Raw genomic sequence first — 25,322 nt, forward strand, 5'->3', positions numbered from 1 at the left:
ATTCGTGTCGGATATAGCATTTGAGCTCGGGAAGTAGTTGCTCTCCTTATGGTGTTTAGTTGCGTTGTGAACGAAACGACTAGAACATGGACTACGACGATGTCTCAGTCTTTTTTGCAGTTACACCATCACGGCATCAGCTATTCTACATTATGGAGTCCTAAATTTTGGGACTCTCAAATGAGTGTTAATTGTGAAACGCTAAACTACTACTTTGAAGGAAAATATTTTTGTAATTGTAAATTTCCATATTGCTTTAGATTATATCATGTATATTTGGTCATATTTACTGGTGGTGGGCATGGTGGGGGGGGGGGGGAGTAGATTTACACTTATTTGTTCATAGGCCTACTAACATTAACAACAACGATGGAGTGTGATGGCCTAGCGATTAAGAACACCGGACTCACGTTCTGGTGTTTCAGAGGCAACAGTGACGTGGGTTCGAGCCCGCCGGCGGACACTTGTGCTCTTAAGCAAGGCACTTAACCATTATTGCTTCGTCCTTCGGATGGGACGTTAAGCCGTAGGTCCCGTGTGTTGTATAAATGCACGTAAAAGAACCCAGTAAACACTTATCGCTAAGAGAAGGTGTTTGCCCCGGTGTTTCTGGCCCCCTGTATAAACTCCCACGTGGAGTATTTAGGAGAAAAACCAACCAAGAACCGAGAACCAAATTTACTCGACGCTTGTGCATTAAAATTCATCATTTTGTGGAAAGACTCTGAACTTTCATTTTACCAGTCCATGATGGTACACGTATAATAGCTGTTTGACATAATAATGCATTTTTTCTCTAGGGTAATTCCGTGGAATTGATCATCGACTGACTGTTCCTGCAACTTGCAAATGAGGCATCCGTTGCTTCGTCCATTACCATCCACACTACTGTTGATGTTCCACCGACTGACGCACAACCGCTTTCGTCCGGGTAAAATGGCCACGCTGGGGAGCCTAAACTTTGACAATCTAGCCCTGCGCTCTCTTCCAATCGACCCGGAGACACAGAACTTCACCAGGAGTGTCAAGGGTGCCTGTTTCTCCAAGACAACCCCGGAGCCGGTGGCGAAGCCGGAGACGGTAGCCTTGTCGCTCCCTGCTCTCCGCTTGCTGGATCTTGACGACAAGGAGTCCGAGAAACCGGAATTCGCCGAGTACTTTGCTGGGAATAAACTCTTGCCCGGGGCCGAGACGGCCGCCCATTGCTACTGCGGACATCAGTTCGGCTACTTCTCTGGGCAGCTGGGAGATGGGGCTGCCATGTAGGTTTTCACGTCTCTTCAAATGACGCCCTAAGGGCTCCGTGCACGAATGAGAGAGGGCGCTTTCTTACCACTTTCAATGGGACATTGGATGGGACACATGCATGCGTGTACTGGTCTGCGAAATACGCACATTTGATTTTATTCTGAATGTGCACACAGCCATAGCGTCTTCGCATGAGCGTCAGGCGTCATCGGCAATGCATTCGAATGTCTGCCCCAGTGGTCTCCTCCAACTCTCCCTTTCTTACCGTTGAGGGGGTACTTGTGCACGGAGCCCATGGACTCCATCACAAGCATCCCCTCATTCATTTACAAATGAAAGATTTGGGAAGGACTGGATCAAATGCATTGCCCCCTTCAACTAGCACTCAATACAATTAAGTTTGTGCGCATTTAGGTTAAAGGGAAAATACAACATTTGCAAACATCAAAAAATAAAACTACCAAATCATTTTGAAATACCTTGCTGAAGTGTTAGTGAATGACAGTGTAAAGCATCCTGTAAAATCATGGCACCTGGTATACTGTCATTTTCAAGAAAAGTGGTATTTTTGTATCAATTTCCAACGCTGATCGGCCGATCAGCATTGGAAAAAACTGGCTTTTTTTTCAAGTACTGGCCCCAGTTGACCATCGCACTTGTTTGCAATCGATTACACACCTATGAACGGGTACAAGCCAGCTAGACTGGTTCCCTGACCTTACAATTCCCCAATATATGTAATCTGCTCTGTTTCTTCTTAAATGGAGTCAGGGAACCAGACTACAGGAAAATGATTGTTTTTCTTGGTTTTTATAGCATTTTCGAACCCAAAACCTCAAAAAAGTCAGTGTAACTATATTTGCTATATATTTCCAACCCCCCAATTCCATCCATTTCTGAAAATTACAGCAAAAGCAAATGATGTATATTCCCTTTAACACCAGTCTTGTGTGTGGGCTCTGAGCAGTAGTATTCCCTCAGAAGAAGCTAGGGGTTCGGCAAACTCGGAATAAAATTAGTCCGCATACTTCCCCCTATAGGTGGGGTGGGGCTGACATCATCTGATGAAAAAATTAATTCATTTGCACACAAGTTTTCATCGGTTGCTAAATGTGTTACCATTCAGCATTACAGACTCAAGAACCATAGAGTTTCAAGAACATAGATCTGGGAGCTACATGTAGGCAAGCCAATGTAAAAATTCTTGGATGGCCGCGTCCACCCGTACCTATACGTGCGTAAACCAGTATGCGCACGCAGTGTCCTGGCCAGTGAGCTCTCCAAAGTGATAAAAAAGCCTCCTCTCTTGTTCTAGCATGAAACCCATTATGCATTTCACGTCATATATTTCGCAAACCAGTTCACACATGCAATGGTTCCATCCCAAGAAGGACATGAAGGAGCTCTCACAAGTGGTGACGATACGAAGCACCATCTTGACTGGTGTATTGGCGCCTATTGCCTCTTTGATCTGCCCCTGCTATTGGTGCCATTCCTTTCCATTCCAATTTGATGTTGTCTTTCTAGTAAAATATTGCCCATTGTTTCATGCAGTAAAGTATTTGTTGAATTCTTTTTGCAGGTACCTGGGCGAAGTAGTAAACTCGGCCGGTGAACGCTGGGAGATTCAACTCAAAGGAGCAGGGCCGACACCTTACTCCAGACAGAGCGACGGCAGGAAGGTCCTTCGCTCCACCATCAGAGAGTTTTTGTGCAGCGAGGCTATGCATCACTTGGGAATCCCCACAACACGAGGTGTAGATCTGTTTGTAAATTTAGATCAAGCTTGACCGTAATCCCTCAAACTCTCAAAATCCACTAGGTTTTGGAGGGTTCTGCAGGATTAAGGAAGGTAGAACCAGCTTTTGTTACTTTGTGTGGGGCTTGATAAAGGGCATTGGTAAAGATAAAACCAGAATTTAAATTGCAATCAAGAAATCCGAGGGGAAAAAATTGTTTCAGCCATATGTGGAGTTGACCTTTTTCAATTCTGTTAGAACTGTACTTTCAAATTTCAGCTGGTTCATGTGTGACCTCTGACACCAAGATTGTCCGTGACATCTTCTACTCTGGCAATCCTATCAGAGAGAGGGCAACACTGGTCCTGAGGATTGCACCAACATTCTTCAGGTGAGGAGAACAAATCCTGTCAATTTCAACAACAACTGAAAGTCCGAGAACAATAGGTGTAACATTTTTTGAAAAAAAATTGTCAAATTCAGTTGACACTTGGATATTAATTCAGACTGTGACCTTGAATGCAGGAAAACTTGCATTTAACAAATTCAGGCAAACTTTACTCTTAAGCCAACAAAATTCTCCAAAAGTTTTGTTAGGCAAAGTCAAGGTCCTCAGTATTTCACCAGCCAAGTTTGAAGTCTCAGTTCAATTTTTAAGGAGACTTTTCTTTTAACATTTTGCACCTGAGAGTGAAGCCAAGTGATTTCCATTTGAAGCCTACGACTAGACTGGTACATGTCCAACTGTTTGAAAAGACTGACCTCATCAGTAGTCAGTTGGCAAACTATGGAGAGATGTTTAGAAATGGAGACTGGTACCAGACGTTTCTTTTGACACAGTTGACTGATGCAGTACTAAAGAGGTGTTGGACTGGTTGTCTCATGTGCCAGTCTATTTTCTTGTTCTGCATGTTTTTAACACCTAAAGTTTTGGGACTCTCATAGACAGAATTGAGAGTCCCAAATTTTAGTATTAAATAGAATTGAAATTCTAGCAAGAACCATCAGTTTTTTTCAAGGCATCTGGAAAGAAACTTGGTTTCATGGCTGTCAGTTACCTGTATTTTTGAGTGATTGCATATGTGGTGAAGAACATTTGCCCCTTAATTTTGGGATTTTTATTTTTAATTGTGCCCTCCCTCTTTTTTGGATCCTCCGTTATAGAGATGTGGTCTCCCATTTTCAGAAACATTCTACCAAATGATAACAGATAATGTAAAGAGATTTGAACAACTTAACAGCTCCTAATTATGGGCCTCAAGTTACAAGACCACCAGATCCCAAGAAAATTTGATTTTTATGCCCCGCGGCGAAGCCGAAGGGGCATACTGTTTCCGCCTTGTCCTTCCGTGGGTGGGTGTGTGGGTGGGTGTGTGGGTGAGTTTGTCTTACATACGCAGTGTGGACTTCCGAACAAAAGACGTCCACATAATGTAGGTAGCACCGACGTTGTGTGGACTTACCCCACTTCCACACAGTGTTTCCCCATTTCTGGAAAACAGGTTTAGAGGCATTTTTGGGTTAGGTTTATCAGTAGCAGAATGAAGAGAAACACTAATGGGAATCATAGAAAAAAAAATTGGGTTGAAAGAGTTTTCACAGTTTGAGAAAAATGAGTTTTTTCACTGGTTTTTCTTAACTACACGAAAGCAATGGAAAGTCCACACTAGTCATGTGAAACAAGTATGGGTGGGTGTGTGTGTGTGTCCGGACAAATCTTGTCAGCGCGATAACTTGAGAAATATTTAACATATGAACTTCAAATTTGGTTTGTGGATTGTTCTTGGTAATCCTAAGAAGCCTTTTGCATTTGGGGCCAAAAGGCCAAAGGTCAAGTTCACAGTGGCTAAAACAATAGAAATCTTGTCAGCGCGATAACTTGAGAAATAATTAACATATGAACTTCAAATTTGGTTTGTGGATTGTTCTTGGTAATCCTAAGAAGCCTTTTGCATTTGGGGCCAAAAGGCCAATGGTCAAGTTCACAGTGGCTAAAACAATAGAAATCTTGTCAGCGCGATAACTTGAGAAATACTTTACATGTGAACTTCAAATTTGGTTTGTGGATTGTTTTTGGCAATCCTAAGAAGCCTTTTGCATTTGGGGCCAAAAAGCCTAAGGTCAAGTTCACAGTGGCTAAAACAATAGAAATCTTGTCAGCGCGATAACTTGAGAAATACTTTACATGTGAACTTCAAATTTGGTTTGTGGATTGTTCTTGGCAATCCTAAGAAGCCTATTGCATTTGGGGCCAAAAGGTCAAGGGTCAAGTTCACAGTGGCTAAAACAATAGAAATCTTGTCAGTGCGATAACTTGAGAAATACTTAACATATGAACTTCAAATTTGGTTTGTGGATTGTTCTTGGTAATCCTAAGAAGCCTATTGAATTTGGGGCCAAAAGGTCAAGGGTCAAGTTCACAGTGGCTAAAACAATAGAAATCATGTATTTATTCTGAGATTATAGGGATTAGGGATTAATTCATATAAAACCTACAGAAGACACTAATGCTGTCAATGAATGTTCCATGTGACCAAGGTACATGTAAGTTGATGTTAAAAGAGTGGTGTTATGTCATGGGAACTGTCACCGTTGCGGGGCATTTGTGTTTGTAAACACACCTGACTTGTTTTCTTCTAGATTTGGTTCCTTTGAGATCTTCAAGCCTCTAGACAGGATGACTGGACGTGGCGGGCCGAGTGTGGGCAGGAAAGACGTACTGGAGCAGATGCTGGAGTATGTCATCAAGACGTTTTTCCCGGAGGTAAGTCACAAAAAAAGCAGTAAGTGGTACCTTCGGTTTGCCAACTGAGTCTCTGAATCTCAGTGAAGGAAATGCACAAGAATGGTTTTGAATACCGAATACGCAAATTTGTTGGTCAGGAAGAAGGTGTGTGCCTTAACGTGGAATTTTTTTTTCTCTCATACTTTGTTCAGATTTACGATCAACACAAGGATAATGCCCAAGAGCGCTATCTTGCTTTCTACCGTGAAGTCATCAAGTTAACTGCGCAGGTTGTTGCCGGATGGCAGTGTGTTGGCTTCTGTCATGGGTAAATAAATTCCAAAAGTTTGTGACCCTCTCAACACCAGGCCTATTTTTCAGTTCTCACTGGAAGCTTTCCTGTTTTGCACCATTTTTTTTCAGAAATAATTGAAGATTCAGTGAAAATCTGAAATTTTTTAAAAGGTTATTGTTATATCGTGTGCTTGGATACTGTATTTTATTGGTCTAGGACGGCCACGTGTCTGGACAATAAAAATGCATGTCACACACCGAGGGTGATATCGCACTGCGTTCATTGCATGCGTTGCGTGCTCATGTGGAACGTGCCAGCGAGCTAGCTTCGCGCAATGAGAACTGCAAAGTCAAATGCTCAGTTTGAGTCGGGCAGGACATCAAAACCTTCAGTTATCAAAGGTTATATCGCAGTGATTGAATATATTTCTCACAAAGTAAGTTACAACTATTTATCTCTTTGAGTCATTGGCACGATATAACAAAAACAATTGTTGACTGCTGTGATGCGGGATATGCCATTTTTAACCCCCTCGAGGCGCCCTTCGGGTGTTAAAATAGTCATATCCCACATCACAGCAGTCAACAATTGTTAAATAGAGAACATCCAAAGTCATTGATGCAAACATTTCTCAATTTGAGTCTGCTACAACTTGTACTTTGTAATAAGTCCTAGCTCAAAAATGCTCTACAGGCTATTATAAAGTTTTTGCTGGACCCGAAAGGCCAGCCTACTGTCCTCTGACTGACTGAGTCACAGAGTATAAATAATGTCTTGAACTGAGACTGTCCGGTCCTGCTCGACAGGGCAAACCTCGTCTTGGTGACATTCATGTGGAATTATCCAATCATTTGTGATGCGATCAAACTAAATGAGTCGTTTGTCAGGCAATTTCATTTGGAGATTCAGGCCAAAATAGGGCCACTTCATCACATCTCTTGGTGTTCCGACTTCCATAATTTTTGAACTAAAGATTGTATCAGCATCAGTTTTCACAGCAGTAATACTGAGATTGTGCTCTTTTCAAATCTGTAAAAAAAACAAATTGACCAGGGTCAACAAACGACTCATTTTAAGCTTGATCGCATCACATTTCACAAAGCATTATAAAAACTTTCTTTTCTTTGACAGTGTGTTAAACACAGACAACATGAGCATCCTTGGCCTGACGATTGATTACGGCCCGTATGGATTCTTGGACGCCTATAACCCAGACCACATCTGTAACACTTCAGGTAAAGTGTTTCTTTGCAATAGATGTCTGAAAATGTTGCTAGTCCCAGAGGGCCAACCTAGCCTCTTCTTTTTACCTTTTTGACTGACTGACAGGTCGGCTGACTGACTGACCGGCTGACTCCCCGACTGACTCTTGGTTGACCGACTGACTCATGGCTTAAAGCTATAGTCCATCATTTGCAGCCATCCGAAAAGTAACTGGCGTAATTACCGTTGAAAAACAAACTTGGTTGAAAGATAGTAAGGGAACTAAACTCCCTGTGAAATTATTCTTTCTGGGAAGCTGTCATTTTGAAGTAATCAACGAAAGAAGGCATTTCCAACGGTGATTCTTAAGAAGCACCGTAGGAAAATTTAAATTAGTAGTTCGTTTTGTTATTCGGCGCAGCGTGCACATGTATTGGAACGACGCACACGCGCGCGCGGTTGTTATAATTCGTCGGATCAGTGCGCGACGCCGCGTATAGCTGCAATTCAAAACAATTCAAAACACGATTCAGTAACTTTTGATTTGAAATTGAGATCTTAGAATGCTGCTTTTCTTGGAATGTACAGCTGAAGCTTAGCTGAAACTTCATCAGGTTAGTTGCTCAGTATCCTTCATTAGATTTTGAACACTTTTGTTGCTTCAAACGAACAAAATGCACTAATTACAAATGATGGACTATAGCTTTAAACTGATTGAAGGCTGCAGAAAGTGTATAGTGTTTGTTACCGTTGTTATTATCCAATACTTGTCGTTGATGGACAGATGACGGTGGTCGGTACACCTACGTAAAGCAGCCGGCCATTTGCCGTTGGAATCTTGAGAAACTGGCCGAGGCGCTCGCCATGGCGCTACCAGTAGACTTGGCCAAAGCAGAGCTGGGATTGTACGATGAAGAGTACGAGAAGAGCTACATGCGCAGGATGAGGAACAAGCTGGGACTACTGAAGAAAGAGCTGCCGGAAGACAAGTAAGGGATGCTAATAACAGAGTGCAAACACACCTTTTCCTATTTTTACATCAATGCTTTTCGTCCCTTTTTTTGCTATGCATTTGTGAAATATTGATAGAAAGAAAGAAAAACAGGGGGAAAAGAGTGCCGCCTATCATCAAATAAAGTCTAGCCTCCCCCCTTCCAAAATAATCAGACAAAGGAGTCTTTGAAGAAATCCAAAAAACGGCCAATAAGATCCACACCTGCTTACATTTGCAAATTAAAAGTAGACTCTAAAAAAAATCTCTACCTTGTCATTAGTTTAACTACTTGAGTTCATCGTGATCAATATTGATAACTTGATTTGCTTCAATACCAAATGCACTAAACTACTGTCATTTTACAAGAAGGGTTTCAATACTTATTTAGTATACCTCCCTTGTGATGAATCATTAAAAATCAATGACGTTTCTGAAAGGTAAATAAAGGTACAAGAACAAAGTCTAGAATGCTTTGATTTCCTAACAGGGAACTTGTGCAGTCGTTCCTTGACACCATGTACCAGACCCAGTCCGATTTCACCAACTCCTTCCGATGTCTGAGTCGATTCAGACTGCCCGGTTGTAAGGACGCAGATGACGATGATGATGCAGTGGTGGAATACTTACTGACTCAATGCAGCACCGCGGACGAGCTGAAGAAATCAATGAAGCCCAGGATGGATGGCAGGTAAGATGAATAATAGATTTTGTGTGTGTGTTTGTCCAGCGCAATCTAGCAATGTTATCAGATGTCCATCACAAGTCCATCGCAAGTCTGATCGCTAGTAAACCAGAAGTCGATTCACAAGTCCAGTCACAACTTGGAGGGAATGTACAGTAACAAAGAAATGCCTTTGACAAGGTTCATTTGAATATAGCTTGTGACTTGAAATCGCCGTTTAAGCACTTGAGACTGGATTATAATAGTGATGGACTTGTGATGGACTTGTGAGGACTTGTGATGGACTTGTGAGGACTTGCAATGGACTTGTGATGGACTTGTCAGGACTTGTGATGGACTTTTGAGGACATGTGATGGACTTGTGATGGACTTATGATGGACTTGTGATGGACTTGTGATGGACTTGTGATGGACTTGCGATGGACTTGTGAGGACTTGTGATGGACTTGTGAGGACTTGTGAGGACTTGTGATGGACTTGTGAGGACTTGTGAGGACTTGTGATGGACTTGTGAGGACTTGTGATGGACTTGTGAGGACTTGTGAGGACTTGTGATGGACTTGTGATAGACTTGTAAGGACTTGTGAGGACTTGTGATGGTATTGTGATGGACTTGTGATAGATTTATGAGAAACTTGTGATGGACTTGTGAGGACTTGTGATGGACTTGTGAGGACTTGTAATGGACTTGTGAGCACTTTTAAGAATGTGTGATGGACTTGTTTCGTGCGGACTTGTGAGAACGTGTGATGGGCTTGACTACAACACTGCCAAAGTGTCCTTAATCTTTCTGTCTTCTTTCTTTTAACATTAAGGGGTACTCGTTAACGAATTCTTATCTCGTTTTTTTTTTATTCCTTCAGAGAGCTGCAGATGATGATGATGTTGATGCAGATGAACCCTGACCTGCTTCAGCAGCTGGGAGGCGGCCACATGCGTCTCATGAAGGAACTGGAACGCATGGAGAAAGCCAAGGAATTGGAGGTCAGATGACACTTGTTACAATTTGCAGTGTGAGATTTGTTCTGCCGATTCAACCACTGATGGACCATTGTGAATTCGGCCACAAGCCCCATCACCTCTGTTTTGTTACTGTGGTCACCTGATTGGTTCTTCAGATAAGCATTACAATATGTGACCCTCCAGCAGAGTGAAAGTTGCATGGCCATAATTTGAGATGCAGCTTATAATACATCAAAATTTAGATTTAGGTGTTGGAAGCTAGAAGAATAAATATATTTCACTCACAATGACGTTAATTTGTAAATTTCTTAAGGAGTTCATTTAGGAAAATTTAACAACAAATTTATCACTTTTAAAAACTTTCCAAGGCCCCAATATTGTGAACTGAAAATACTCTGTTAGATTTTGATGGATTACATCATTGGAAAGCTTAGTCAATGTCCTTTTTCCAATGAACCCAAAATCCCAGTTTTCAAAAAGTAGTTTTCAAAAAGTAGTTCAAGTGACTGGTTTTGTGCTGGAGGGTTACGCGTATGCGAAAAAAAATTAAGTATCAAACATAACAATACCAAATCTAAGACCAAACCACTTTAAAACTCAGAAGTTCATTAAAATAATTAATGTTAACATTTTATGATTTGTAAGAAAAGACTTTCCTCTCTGAGTGATCCCCAAGTGCTATAATCTTTAGCCAGATGGCACATACTGGATCATGGCTTCTGACTAGCACCCTTGATTGAGCAGATTGACAAATCAAAGAGAAAGCTAATATTGGGACAAAGAGCTCAGTTGGTGAAGTGCTGGAAGTGTGCCCTTTTAATCGTTCGTACAAATTCCTCACCACTCAATTCGTTTGTTTAACCTAAAGTATCTTTAAAAACAAAAGTGACATTGACAATTTGGGGAACTGTCAACATAGGCCTGGGTAGTTCAGTTGGTAGAGCACCGAAATGGCAATCCGGAGGTAGCAGGTTCAAATGCCACTTCAGCCAGTTGCTTTGTTCAACTTGAAAAAAAAAAATTTAAAAAGTGTTTGACTAAATTGAAATGTTTTGACTAAATTGAAATGTTTTATAATCCTCAGAACCTGACTCGGGAGGAGAAGACACAAACTGACAAAGCCAAATGGGAGGCGTGGCTTAGCTCATACAGGGGGCGGCTTGCCAAGGAAACCGATGGGCTGGATGGCGAGAGCGCCCTCAAGGAGTTCAGTCAGAAGAGAGTAGAGACCATGAACGCCAGTAATCCCAGATTCATCCTGAGGAACTACATCGCGCAGAACGCGATCGAGGCTGCTGAAAAGGGAGATTTCTCAGAGGTGGGTTATCATATGGATTCAGGAGATCGAGCGGTCTGGCTGTTACTAGAGGCTCATGTGTGTGGGACACACCATTTGTGTTTGATGGTTTGTGCATGTGCGGCCCTAAATATGTAAACAGACTTTCATGTGGGACACACTCCGCATGCGTTCACTGGTTTTTGCATGTGGGGGGGGGGGGGGGGGTCAAGTATGCACAACAGTGGCGCACCCAGGATTTGGCTTGGGGGGGGGGCTCACAATTTTTTTCCCAATTTTTTAGAAGTTTTTTTTCAAAAAATTTTGCCAAATATTTTAGGCCGCAGAAAAAAAAGAGTTTTTTTTTTAGGGGGGCGGACTATTTTGACGTTGGTGGCGCCACTGACACGCCTATTATTCTACTCGAAAATAAGCCACATACATATCATTTAAGTCAAATCTTGGGACCAAAAAAAAAATATACATCTTAACCAGGGAACCAGACTACTGGAACATGATTGTTTTTCTTGGTTTTCCAGCATTTACGAACACAAAACTTCAAACAAGTCAGTTTAACAATATTTTCTATAACACACTTTTCTATTTTCTATAACACACTTGTTGGCTCAAGCCCCCGAGCCCGCCCCCCCCCCCCCCCCTCTTGGGTGCGCCACTGATGCACAACTAATTTTCATACCAGAAAGTTCTTTGAATACATGCCAAGTGTTCTTCACCATGGTGTTAAATTGTCCATTATATATCGCTTTGTCATGATATTTGCATGCTGGAAATCAATTTTGTGCTTTAAGTTGTTTTAAACAATGTAGCTGAATTTGTATAATCAAAATTTTTTTTTGGTTTTGCACAGGTGCAACGTGTTTTGAAGCTGTTGGAGACACCATACAGTGACACTGTAGACCTTGGCAACCTAGCAACAAGTAGCCAATCAGCATCAAGCGCCAGCACAGATGAAGATGCTGGTGAGGCTTTTGCATTGAACAAATATTTAAAAGACATAAAATAGGAAGTTAATGTCTGTCCCGAGGACTTGCCAACAGCTGGATTCGAACCCTCAACCCAACAATTAAGTGCCATGAGTTTCAACTACAAGGACGTGTGCCCCCCCCCCCTGACATTTAGAAGATGCTTACTTAGGCATTAAAGATTCGAACCCTTAACATTTCAAGTATGTGTTAAGAGCTTCAACCACAAAGACATCGAGGATTCTTAAAGGCATACACATGTAGTATATTACTTGCATTCATCTCAAAAGCAACGTACCAAATTATCACCAAAAAGCTTAAAGAGGTTGTGGAATGCTCGAAGACATTTCCGTCATTTTTTGGATTAAGATCGTACTGGTACTTAACACGCCATGAAATTATTCGGTCTGGCTTGCTGTCATTTAGAAGAAATCAAGAAATGTAGGTGATTTCTAATGAACAATCAATTGACTGATTTTTGGAATGACGACTGCTATTGACGAAATCGTGTTTTGTGATCAAAAGGTTGTGCACGGTGTTTCACTGTTATCTCAAAAGGTGCAATATCCACCGAGCTGAACCTTCAACAGATTAGGTTTTGACCCTCCTTCTTTGGATTTTGAGTGGTGTTATTATTGAAAACAGACAAAATCATGAAAAGCCAAGGACCCTATATGCCTTTAAATACGCAAGGACTCGACACATAAATATGCCAGGATTTGCCAACCTGTGGATGTGAACCCCTAACCTTCCGAGTGACATGTGCTTCAACTACCAGTCTTGCTTTTCATGATTTTTATCTATTTTTGAAGGTGCCTCGTCATCAGTGGGCTCATCCAGCCAACCAGCCATCAATCCCATCAAGGGCTGTGCTGGGTTAGCGTACGACGGCCGACCGCCCCAGTGGGCAGCTGAGCTCCGAGTCACCTGATCCTCGTAAACTGTCTCAGTGTTAAAAAAAAACAAAGGTTGCAACACAGAGTACATAATCTCCCAAAGAAATGTTTACATTTTTCTGTAGTAATTTGGAAAGCTGCATTGTTCAACATGCGTAGTAGGCAAAGCAAAGCCTCATTTACAATTTAATCAAATTACATTAACCCTAACCTCCTCAACTCCATCAAAAGCCATCCTCCCAATTTGGGGATTTTGGTAAGCAGGCCATGAGTACCAAGTCCATCAAAATCCACCTATAGTAGTGGTGGTCTTGTGGTGGATTTCAGCGGATTTGGTCCTAAAGCATTATGTGAAGCAGGGTCAGTGATGGATTTTGGCGGACTTGGTCCAGTACTTAGTAACAGACAGTAGGGAGTTAGGGTTTAAAGAGGATCAGGTTGGTGTAGCAGTACTTTCCTTGCCTTCCACTGCTGTGACCCAGGTTCAAATCCCACCTGGGCCAACATGTGGATTGGGTTTTTGCCTGAATCGGTAGGTTTTCCCTAGAATATCATTCTGGGGTTTTTCTCCCACTTCTATAAAACTGTTATGTCCTTCCGCATCTTCTACCAAGTCTTATCCATCCTGTTCTGGCGTTTGCGCTGTTGGATAAATTGTCAAAATAAATAAAATAAATAAATAAGTATACAATGTGTTGCAACCTTTCCACTGAGACAAATAGCAATACAGAACCTATCTAGCGTTCACCACACATGAAAATAACTGCAGAAAATTTTAACCACTGAAATTGGTAAGACCTTTTGCATTCGGCAGCATGTACCCCAAAGATGGCTGCCATGCAAAGGATCTTTACATACAGGGTGGTTCACAAAAAGGACACCCACTTTTGACAGCAATTTTCACCTTTTTCTAAAAATTGTTTTTAACTGTCGATTAGTAGCTATTAAAGTACTGGCCTTTAAGCAAATGTGACGAAAAAATCATTGCATTTGCTCATTTTGTCGATGAGCTATGCTAATTTGAACATTTCATGTGCGAAACCTGTTTGTCCACAGAGGTATACATTGTCTTCGCTTGACTGAGCTCAGCTATTGGAGCTTCATTTGAAAGGGCATGACATTTGATTGTTATGTTATGTAATGTTATGCAACAATGAACTTAAGCCAACAGCTCATTGAGTAGATGATCTTAACACTGACAAATAATTGGACAGCTTCAATAAAAGTTACCAGGGCAAAATATTTTTTGGTAGGAAGGTTTTTTAAGTTTTATGAACTACGAAAACGTCCAATTTACATAAAATAACCCGTGGACAAGACTGATATTGGTGACTTGTATTCAAATTAGCATAATATCAGTATTTTTGCGACTTTTACTCAGCTTTTTTCATCATGCATGATTAAAGGCCTATACTTTTACTACTGTGTAAAAAAATATCTAAAATAAGTTCATTAAGTAGGTGGAAATCGGTCAAAAGTGGGTGTCCTTTTTTTTTAACCACCCTGTATATAAACCAGATGCGTATCAGCCATCTTAGAAGGCAGTGCTTTTTTTTTGCTGGGATATGCAGGAGTGAACCTTTTGCGCATTCACTGTTACTGAATTAAAATAACAAAAGATGCCTTCTAAGATGGCTGCCACGCAAAAGGTCTATTGTGGTGAAAAGGTCTATTGTGGTAAAAAGGTCTATTGTGGTAAAAAGGTCTATTGTGGTAAAAAGGTCTATTGTGGTGAAAAGGTCTATTGTGGTAAAAAGGTCTATTGTGGTGAAAAGGTCTATTGTGGTAAAAAGGTCTATTGTGGTGAAAAGGTCTATTGTGGTAAAAAGGTCTATTGTGGTGAAAAGGTCTATTGTGGTAAAAAGGTCTATTGTGGTGAAAAGGTCTATTGTGGTGAAAAGGTCTATTGTGGTAAAAAGGTCTATTGTGGTGAAAAGGTCTATTGTGGTAAAAAGGTCTATTGTGGTGAAAAGGTCTATTGTGGTAAAAAGGTCTATTGTGGTGAAAAGGTCTATTGTGGTAAAAAGGTCTTTAATACGGGTATATGAATAAATTGAGCAGTTTTTTTTGTATGTGTGCTGTCGCTAGCCAATGACGACACCGGTACAAACCCAGAGCATGCTGGGATGCCTGTGTTTGATGAAAGGTTCATGCTGTATTGCACGAAACGTTAAATATTGCCTGTATACACTGAGGATATGTTAATAATGTTAACAGAATATTCCGGCAGCTAAGTGATATTGAAGATGTGTCATATCGCACAAATATTGTTTTCATTTAAAAAGTGATTTTAAAAATATTATTACAATTTTAATTGTTTTATTTCACTGCTTAGAGTTTCCAAAGATGTTTAGAAAATATAATCAAAAAATGTAATTAGTAAACATTTAAAGTCTTCCAGTTTTAAAATCCCATACACATTAAATTTATTATGGCATTTAAGAAAGATCATAAGTTTTTGATATGGGACTTAAAAGGAAGGGTGAAGTTTGTCCTTAAATTGGAAAAATCAAAGCAAGTACACTGAAGAAAAAATACGAATTTGAGGCTACCATAATTTCTGTCGACAATTTATTCATGTAAAGCATTACCAACTTGATTCAACCCATTAGAAAATATGCTACAGTTTTGCAATATGTATAAAGATATGCTCTTTGATTTTCCTTTAATCTTGCGAGCCACAAACCACCAAATATTGTAATTAAAAACAGGAAGTTGCAAGGAATGTTATAATGCATTTGTTTACAGAAAATTGCACTGACAAGTTGTATTAATGCTACCACAACAAGCACATTTTGAAATAATCTGCATCACTTGTTTGTGCGTTGTTTTTTACGTTCCCTGTATATTCTTGTAGCACATTACAGTTCCTATTTGTCATAAATATAGTTAAAATAGTGAAATTTTGCATACAAAATTTCAAATGTAGTACTATATGAACAATTCTAAGTATGATTGCTAAGGATACCTGAATGTATTTGTAAATAGTAACACACACGTTGTCATCTGAGACCTTTGTAATGTAAGATATTTCCGTTATCCAAAATTGCATTGGTTTGATTAGAACATTTGTCATTTTTTGCACATTTTGTGGAGGCTGTATATTTCTACATTACGTTTGGAAAGTTTGTGTTGAAGTGCCTGGAGTTGGCTGATGAGTAGGCTGAAGAGCGTACATGTACTTGGATGGAACCCAGATATTTAATGTTGTAGATATTCCACAAGGTTTTTACCGAAGAAATTCCATTCATAGAAATCTACCATTCACCTGCACTGTACTGTTTAACTTATATCTGAATCTCTGTGTTTAGTATCTTACAAAAAAAATGCATGGTTTCAAACTTTCGGGTTAAAATTTGAATAGGAAAGACTCCCATACCTGGCCATCAATAATGTTTCCCTCTAGTGACCTATCAGCCATCAGAAAGTGATAAGTCCTAAAAAGTCCAATTAAGCAGGGAAAAAATATTGAAGTATTTTCTGAGAAAACACTTAGAAATTTTCAGACCAGTCACTTAGGGTTTGTGCACAGGGTGACAAGTGATGGCCAGATATGGGAATCTTTCCTTTGAATATTCATAAGTTTGATAAGTAAGATACATTGATTTAACCTTGCTGAAACTTCACAAGACGAACACCAATACATTTTGGACACTAGGATTTGCCTTTTACAAATCTTTTTTTTTTTACAAAATGATACAAGACAATTAACTGATATGTTGGAAAATAAGTTGATAATTGCAGTAAAACTGCGCCACATGATCATTTGAAACTTTCTTAAGATACACATTTAAGATGTAAATTAGATGTGTGACCCAACCCCATGAGACAAACCATCAAATATTGCAATAGTTGCTAACTGCTACTTTGAGCTAATAGACCCTTAATTAAAAGAATCTTTTGCACAAAGAAATAAATACATGGTGTACGAACTGTCAAAGTTCATTTAACTGGTATGTTACTGTGCTTTTAACCTATACAGGACTCAATTCTACCAAGAACTTGAAACTACATAATCTTATTAGTACACAAGGTGAACTTCGTCTTCCAAGGAGTAGCATCTCAAAAGTCCTCCTTGAGTAGTGTGATCGGCACGTTATCGTGGACTCCTTGTAGTAAGAGTTCCCCATCATAACTGATGATCTTCTTACGTTTGGCTGCTCTCAGGGTACCGACCAGAGCCTCAAAGATATTGGCACATTTGTCGTCGTTGAACAGCACTCCAAACGTCACGGCCACTTTGCCATCAGGTCCTGGCGAGATAAGATAGTAGGGCTACTCAAGAATGAGCTGATGCAAGGGTTTTAGGGCTCAAGTGTTATTTTGATGATGTTTCGGCAATAAATTGCGCATTCCATCAATGGAAAGGAGGATAAACTGCTGAAATTGTATACTTCTGACAATCACAATGGTAGCGCATAAATAACATTTAGTTAAAGTTGCCAGAAATTTAAAAAAAGAAGAATAAACTGAAGTGAAACCCATATACCTCTGGAGTTATATTCTGTTCAACCATAGAGAAAGGATTCTCTGTGGTTCAACAGTTGAAAATTGTATCATATGGATGTTGCATAAAACCAAAAGATTGATTAATTATGCATATCCTTTTACCTGGAGATCCAAGCCGTTTAATTTCGTCTATCAGCAACTTGACTTCATGTTCAACATTCATGATTGATAATTATCTCCTGAATGTGAAAACAACAACAAATAAATAAACAGTGCAATGTTAAGTAAAATTGGTCACACACCAAATGACTGTGATAATGATATGGCTTTAATAAAATAATAACATTAAAAAACAACACTGACTAAAGTTAACCAAGCTTTGAACAGTTCAGTTGAAGTTGCTATAAAATTGTGCTGTTGTTGCGCCGCGCTGAGAAAGTGTAAGATATTTGAGTTCGAAATGATCCTTTTTAATAGCGATAGCTATCGTTACGGCAGCCGTTGTTTAGCGCCCTCTACTATTTTTTTTTGATACGCACGCAGGTATATAATTATTTGTTTCCCCACGTTTTAGCGAGCAGTGCGACAGCTCAGTCGATAAAAGGGTAGGATTTTGCACCGCGAGGTTGCGGGTTCGCATCTCAGTTTTGCACTCGAATTTTTTCCTTTTTCTAACCTGAGGCTTTGGAGGATTTTTTTAAAAGGGAAATAAAGTCCGAATTTCATAACGTTCAAATTCACTTTTTTCCTTCTAATTTTATAGTTTCTTCTCATGTTTTTATAAATGTTGCAGTCTACCGTAACAATAGAAAATGGGAAATGCGTTACGGCTGCCGTAACAATAGCCACTGCGAATTTTATTTTTCTCCATGATTTTTCAGTAAATTATTTTTTTTCAACTTAAGTTAAGTTAAACTTTGAAATCAAATAAGGCAGTGTATATTTTGCCGGAGACGGCAAACCTTTAGTAAACGTTAGTTTGCCGGATATGCACTGTACATGCGCAGTTACTGTTTTTTTTTACTTTAACATTTTCCGGTGAAAAGTTTTAGTCTGGCTCCATGCCAAAATTATCGTTGTTACCTCGTATTCACAAGATGGGATTCAGTCCATTTTATAATTTCGGACTTTATTTCCCTTTTAAAAAAAATCCTCCAGAGCCACAAATCTGAAAAAAGAAAATGTAATACTCTGCAAAAAATGTTTGAGACATGTTAAAATAATAAAAGAAGAATATTCTTATTTATTTGGGGATGAGAAAAAAAAAATGTGATGCGGTCGGAATCGAACGCGAGTCATCCCGCTTACTAGAGCCTTTGCTTAACCATTACACCAAACGTGCTACGCAACTTTTGGTGGGAATTTAATACATCTTATAATTCAGCCCTATTTTAAAGAGTACAGTGCCCTCTGTTGATATGGATTGCCGCCGGCAAACCTTTAGTAATCGTTAGTTTGCCGTCATTACCTCCGGCAAAATATCCACTATCATCAAATAAATATTCATAATCATTTAACTTTTTTAAGTAAAAAAGTAGGATTAAAATAATCACTTGCATACTGAAAATAACAAAGTATAAGCATCAAGAAAGAGCTTGCTTTTGAAAAACCTACATTTTGGCTTAAAATAGGATTTACTTACACGTTAGTTACAGTGACAACGTGTCGGCCCCTTTTCGTGTCGTCTGCTCCGCAAAAAAATCAGGTGCAAATCTCTTCCGGATCTTTGCATCATGGGATATCCGCAAGTAGCGCATGCGTAAATGATTTCACCGTTTAGCTGGTTATCGATCGATGTCAAGGTTTCAAAAACACCCAAACGAGGCCAAGTACCAGCGAAATGTCATTTCAGTGCATGCGATATCCGCACATTGATGAACCGCACTAGTTTGTGTACAAAGTTGGATGTGACTGCACACTCTGGAAACAGAAATGCCCAGTAATTTTATCATTTTCTGAAGAAAGGACAATCCCAAGAATACACAAGACTTGTGTACTACTGAAGGAAGAGTAACCCAAGGGGAACGATGAACGTTCACAGCCTAGAGATGCTGAATTCACGGGCAATCCGCGAGGAAATTCAGCGATTTGAGAGTGTCCACCCCCACATCTACGCCATTTACGACCTTTTGGAACAGATAGAAGATCCCAACTTGCAGGACCAATTCCGCGAACATGTCGTCTGCATTGAAGGTAAACATTCAAACGTCATCGTGTCATGTCATATTTCCATTTCCATTATTTTTGGATGCAGATATGTAATGTTAATAACGTTGGTTTTCAATGTGTTTAACCTCTTTTCAATTTCTCTACTCATTGCATTTGTAAAATTGAAATATGTCGACAAAAAATTTGGGACTGGCATTTTTAGTCATGTTACTGTTAGTGGCAAGTTCATATAAAGAATTAAGTATTGGTTCATCGCTTGATCGTTTGATGTGCAAATTGACTGTCCTATTGAGCATGTACAGTATTGTTTTTTCATATTTTTTTTCATGAAGTAGCTATAGTGACAGTGTAACTATTTTTTGTGTGTATTGTTTTTATTCAATTTACAAAATTAAATAAACAGGCATTTTTTTAAAGGAAAGAATGTAGAATCCTGATGCCGATTGTCATCTTTAATTTAATGTTCAATCATGACCTTGTGTTTCAGAAAGGCAGTGGATAGTTAGCCGGATCCGACTTTCTTTTAGTAAACGATATTAAGCCGGAACAGCACTACTAAGGAAAAAAATATTGCAACCTGACGCCACTTCCGCGATTGTGTACACAGTCTATGAAGAGTCAAGACAATTTTCTAAGTATTTCCTAACAAAATTGGAAATGTTTCTCAGTCCCAGATTCATGTCTTGTCATCATGTTTGCAATGAATGACCTTCATTGAGATGATATATGAAGAAAAAAGTGATGTCAGGTTGCAACATCTTTTCCCAGCACAAACAAGTGACTGTTTTTTTGTTGTTGACTTGGGATCTGTCATACAAGTCAGGCACAATCAGTATGATCGGCCACACGTGCTCCTTAAAAATGGTGATGATATAATAAGCCACTTCAGACTCAAGAGTTACAAAAATGTGATACTGTGCATGCGCACATCCCAGGATAATGATTATGGTCGGGGGGTAAACAGTTTGCCACACGCGTGCAAAATGATAGCGGGGTACCAACGAAATCAAAGAAAAGTTCTTGTTTTGAGATAGATACCCAATGTTGTTTTGTATGCTCCAACTTTAATGCGAAAAAAAATTTCCATCTTTTTTTTATACTAGAACAAAATTGCAAAATGTGGATTTGGTTACAACGTCCCCCATAGACTTGTGTACATTTATCTGCTTTGTTTATCTTCCGCCACTAAATCGTTGTATCTGATGTGCGCACTCGCAGTAGTACATGTACATACCGGTATTTGTAAAGTTCTCCGAAGTGGCTTATACCTTATATTTGTAGGCCTACCCGTATATTAGCATAAAAGAGGGCACTGTACGATCTGCTGCCGGCTTAATATCATTTACTAAAAAATCCCTCTCCATAGGTGCCGGCCAAGTATCATCTATTTTTTTTTTTAACAGATGCATTTCTGTCTTCAATTTTAAAACTAATTTAGGCCTAAATCACATTTAAAAAACTACAAAAGCATCATCCCACATATACGAGTTTTGCCATCTTTGTAATGTAACCATGCACAGAGTCGTTTTTTTGTCCACTACCAGTACCAGTACCACACATTTTCTGATTTCCTTGACTAATATGTCTCTGTGGACATGAAATATAATCAGGTTTCAATCGAGACATTATTTTCCATGCAACATTTAAAAAAACTATTTCCTGCTGCAAAACTGACCAAAACTGATCAAAATAAATAAGCTCGCTGTGAAAATTTCCTGGAGTTCCAAGTGCTGATAGAAGCACTAGCAGTCTGTCGTTAACACTTGATAAAGAATGACTCATGAGGCTTGTTGAGACAGATTAGAGTGTCCAGCTAGCTCCAGTTAGATTGTTTGGAATTCACATACATGTATGTACATATGCAAGAACTGACATGCTTAAAGGGAAAATACAACATTTGCAAACATCGAAAAATAAAACTACCAAGTTTTTACGAAATACCTTACTAGGATGTTGGTAAATGACAGTCTAAAGCATCCTGTAAAATTATGGCACCTGCTGTGAAGTCATTTTCAAGAAAATGTTATTTTTGTATACATTTCCAATAGTGGTTGCCGACCACCGTTGGAAAAACCCAACTATTTTTCAACTACTGCTCCAAATTTACCATTTGTTTCAGTCCAAATTGTGTTTGCTATTGGTTACATGTTCATGAACGGGTGCTGGCCAGCTGGACTGGTTCCCTTACCTTACAATTTTCCGGCATCTATAAATTGATCCATTTCATCGTTAGTGGATTTAGGGAACTAGACTACTTGAACATTTTTGTTTTAATTGGTTTTTCGAGCATTTTCGAACACAAAACTTCAAACATGTCAGTGTAACAATATTTAATCTATTATACTAACCCCTCAAATAGTTCATTTCTGAAAATTGCAGCAAAAGCCAATGATGTACATTCCCTTTAATAAAATGATCTAGACAAGGGAAAGAGTGTTGCATCCTAACGCCACTTATCTCAATTAAGGTCAGCCATTGCAAAAATGTTGAAAAGACATGAATCTGTGACTGAGCAACATTACCAATTTTGTTAGAAAATAGTTTGAAAATGCACTTGATTCTCCATAGACTTTGCACACGACCAAAGTAGTGGCGTCTGGATACTACATTTTTTCTGAGACAAGTTTAGTTATACCATTAAAAATTCCCCTGTAACTAACATTTTATTAGGCTGCAGTTTTGAATGGAATGTATGAGCTGCCCACGTGACGAATAAATTGGATTTTAGTAAGCAATAACGACTGTGTAATTTGTAGTGTAGGTATTTTGTATGAGAAACAGGAAATTAGTTTTCATTGCTTTCATTGTCTCAATTGGCGAAGACCGATATTATTGAACCTTTGTAGAGTGGTTCGCCATTCAGGGCCTTAGCCCTCTGGCTATAGATTTAGAAAATGGAAAAGTTACAAAAACGATTGAATTCCTGACTACATAAACTTTGATTTAAGTTCATTTTTGTGTAGACTGAGGAACCAGCGCAATCAAGAAGTTAACTGTTGTTGCAGATGGTAGTTGTCAGTTGTATTTTAAGGCACAGGCGTGACAATGTGTCATTCAAGGTTTGTGGGTGGGGAGGGGGGCGTTATTGGCATTCCTTGTGGTTGTCTGATCATGGTGAACTATGGTTATTGCTGGGTTAATAATGGCTGATCGGCAAGTACTGAACAACTAAAATGGAAATTGTCTGTGTGTAATTGAAATTTGTATTACAGCTGAGATGCGCACATGATAATGATGTGTGGTTTGGTCATGGCAAAAAATGTGATTGATACATGTACAGTGTAGTATGGAATTCCCAAAACGTTTCATACCGGTACAATGCCTGGGTGTGTTCCTGTGTGCCCTTTCCCAGAAATAGAAAAAAAACCTCCAGTGATTTTTTTTAAAAAGGCATCCAATGTGGGAAGAAATATGCTTCTATTTTGTAGGAATGTACGAAGCATCAAAAATTAAACAGTCCTTTTGTTGTAAAGGTGGTTTAATATCGTGTTCAGTATAAATTCAGGGACACGTTTGCATTTTAGAGCAAGTCAGTATTATTAATATTTCTGAACTTACTGGACTCATTCCTAGACTGTAGGGTTAGGGTAAGGATTTCGGGGAACATTGGTATTGGGGAACCTTTAGGTATTGGGGAACATAGACATGTATGCATCCCCATTGTAATGATGAATGCTTTTTAGCAAGGTCCCCCTGTGAAGTGAGCATGCTTTACATTTAACCCTAAACCTCCCCCAACTCCATCAATTTTACAATCCATCCCCCTATTTTAGTGGATTTTGGGGAACTTGGTCGGTCCTGCAGGCCTGATTTGACTAAATATTGATGGAGTATGATGGACTTGGGCCTGGAGTTCTAACTAGCAAAGCATGAATAGGAAGCAGTGTGATTGATGGATTTTGGTGGACTTGGTCCAGTACTTTAAAAGACAGAACAGTTAGGGTTAAATCAATGCAATCTGACGTGTGCTAGGGTGCTGCTAAGAGTAAACTTGACACAGGTCTTACAGCCAAAATTAAGCACAGGCTTAAAATCAGTATCCTGTCATTGTCAATCTGTTTATCACTTTGCTTTGTGCTGGGCTTCAGATCCCATTGTTGCAGTCAGCAGGTGAGCCTGGAAAGTCCACAGCCTAATGCTGTGCCCAAATACAGCATTTACACAGGAAGTCAACTTGTCTATTATGGTTTTCCTGTTGGAACGTGCTCGGTCAGTAACGTGACATTGACGAGGTATCAGACTGGCATACGTTCATGTAATTCACACCACTGGTCTTGATTTTGTCATCATGTGTACATGTATATGGATGAACTTCCCTGGAGATATCTTTCTAAAATTGGACTTGTATGCACCTGGAAAGTAGTCATACTGGCTGGCAAATTCAACAAAGCCAACCCAGCAGTCAAAATAAATCAAGTGACTGTTTTAAACAGTTGAGTAGACCCTGGCCCTGCCCACACAAAGCAGGATTGACTGGCTGTGATTGTTGTACACATTTGTAACTTGTTACAGCTACATTGTATACATATTGTATACTTTGACTGTAGGAGATTGATGAGCCAGCTGTACCTACCGGTATATTACCTGCTTTTGTCTGTTGATTGAATTTGACTAGTCACTGTGCCTATAGATACATGAACTGACTGTTGGTGACTAGTCTGCCTAAATGGCACGGAAGGAGAACTGAAGTAAATTTTTGACTGTCTGTGACTGTTCAAACAAAAGGAGGGTTAAATATAGACAATGATGTATACAATGTTCACGTTTTGCATGATTTATAATAAAAACGAATTTCATTTTTAATATTTTTAAGTTTTTAAAAATAATTTTTAGATGTTTTCCCCAGTAGATCGGAGTTGTACACGTACTACGAAAAGAATACTTAGTTTCAAAACAATCACCATAAACAGGAAGTAGTACAGACGGGTAACTGCCATTTGATGGATGCTCGTCTTTCACATTGAGTTGAACCAAAGTTTTTGTTTTTGTTTTCACTATGTCAAATGAGGAAGATATTACCAAAAAGGCTGAAATATCAGACAGATGTTTCCTTACTTTCATCATGCACTTCTTACATATTGCTCAATGTCCAAAAAGGTTTTGAATGATGCAAATATTCCACATTGGGAAATTGACTCACATTCAGGCAAGTACATGTATGTATCTGCAATGTACAAATACAGGGAGAGTTCATTGGTAAGAAACAATCATTGTGATTTTGGATTTGGCCAGCGACATTCACAGACAAAAGAAAACCAATTGTTTTCAGAGTGTTGTAGTAATCAAAGAAATGTCTAGGCATCATTGTCACTTGAAAGGTAAGGTACTGTTTGCCTGGTTATTGTGCTACTCCTTGCCAAAAGAATGAGCTCTGAGTGAAGTGGATATATGCCACATTTATGCGCATTTTGGTTTGCGTGCATATTAAGCCAAGTGTGCGTAACTAATTTTATTCTGACTATGCGCAAAGCAACAACATTTGCGTGGATGTCAGGTGTCGTCCCTTTCTTACCATTGAGGGGGTACCGTAGTTGTGCTCGGAGCACATTGATTAATAAAAACCTAAATTTAAATCAGCATTGTGACTCCTTTGTTGAAGCATCAATTCATGTATCATACTTTCATAGCTAATTCAGTTTCCCGAGATTTGATTCCAGATGTACAAATGTATGTTAGGCCAAAAAAAATAATATAGTTCTG

At 39.3% G+C, this 25,322-nt stretch overlaps 1 protein-coding gene across 2 annotated transcripts; it reads left to right on the forward strand.

Moving 5' to 3' along the window:
- Positions 1-41: 41 nt before the first annotated feature.
- Positions 42-13,294, forward strand: LOC119720672 (protein adenylyltransferase SelO, mitochondrial-like). Of its 2 annotated transcripts, XM_038190464.1 has the most exons (13): positions 42-232; positions 801-1,262; positions 2,831-3,003; positions 3,267-3,378; positions 5,628-5,751; positions 5,925-6,040; positions 7,139-7,242; positions 7,995-8,199; positions 8,692-8,892; positions 9,750-9,870; positions 10,934-11,167; positions 11,994-12,105; positions 12,921-13,039. In XM_038190464.1, the coding sequence occupies exons 2-13, from the start codon at positions 850-852 to the stop codon at positions 13,037-13,039; spliced, it is 2,034 nt and encodes a 677-aa protein (XP_038046392.1). In that variant the 5' UTR covers positions 42-232; positions 801-849. The 2 variants fall into 2 exon arrangements, with proteins under 2 accessions (XP_038046392.1, XP_038046390.1); XM_038190462.1 differs by lacking the exon at positions 42-232 and having other exon boundaries at positions 850-1,262; positions 12,921-13,294.
- Positions 13,295-25,322: the final 12,028 nt, after the last annotated feature.

Source organism: Patiria miniata, unplaced genomic scaffold, assembly GCF_015706575.1.
Source record: "Patiria miniata isolate m_02_andy unplaced genomic scaffold, ASM1570657v1 HiC_scaffold_9, whole genome shotgun sequence".
In the NCBI taxonomy this organism is placed as follows: Eukaryota; Metazoa; Echinodermata; class Asteroidea; order Valvatida; family Asterinidae; genus Patiria; species Patiria miniata.

What these genes read in the sequence shown, in the direction of transcription:
- LOC119720672 (XM_038190464.1), top strand. Translation starts at nt 850, where the DNA reads ATGAGGCATCCGTTGCTTCGTCCATTACCATCCACACTACTGTTGATG. An exon ending in ATTGCACCAACATTCTTCAG is followed by an intron (nt 3,379 to 5,627) that starts GTGAGGAGAACA and finishes GTTTTCTTCTAG; the next exon opens with ATTTGGTTCCTTTGAGATCT. An exon ending in AAAAGGGAGATTTCTCAGAG is followed by an intron (nt 11,168 to 11,993) that starts GTGGGTTATCAT and finishes GGTTTTGCACAG; the next exon opens with GTGCAACGTGTTTTGAAGCT.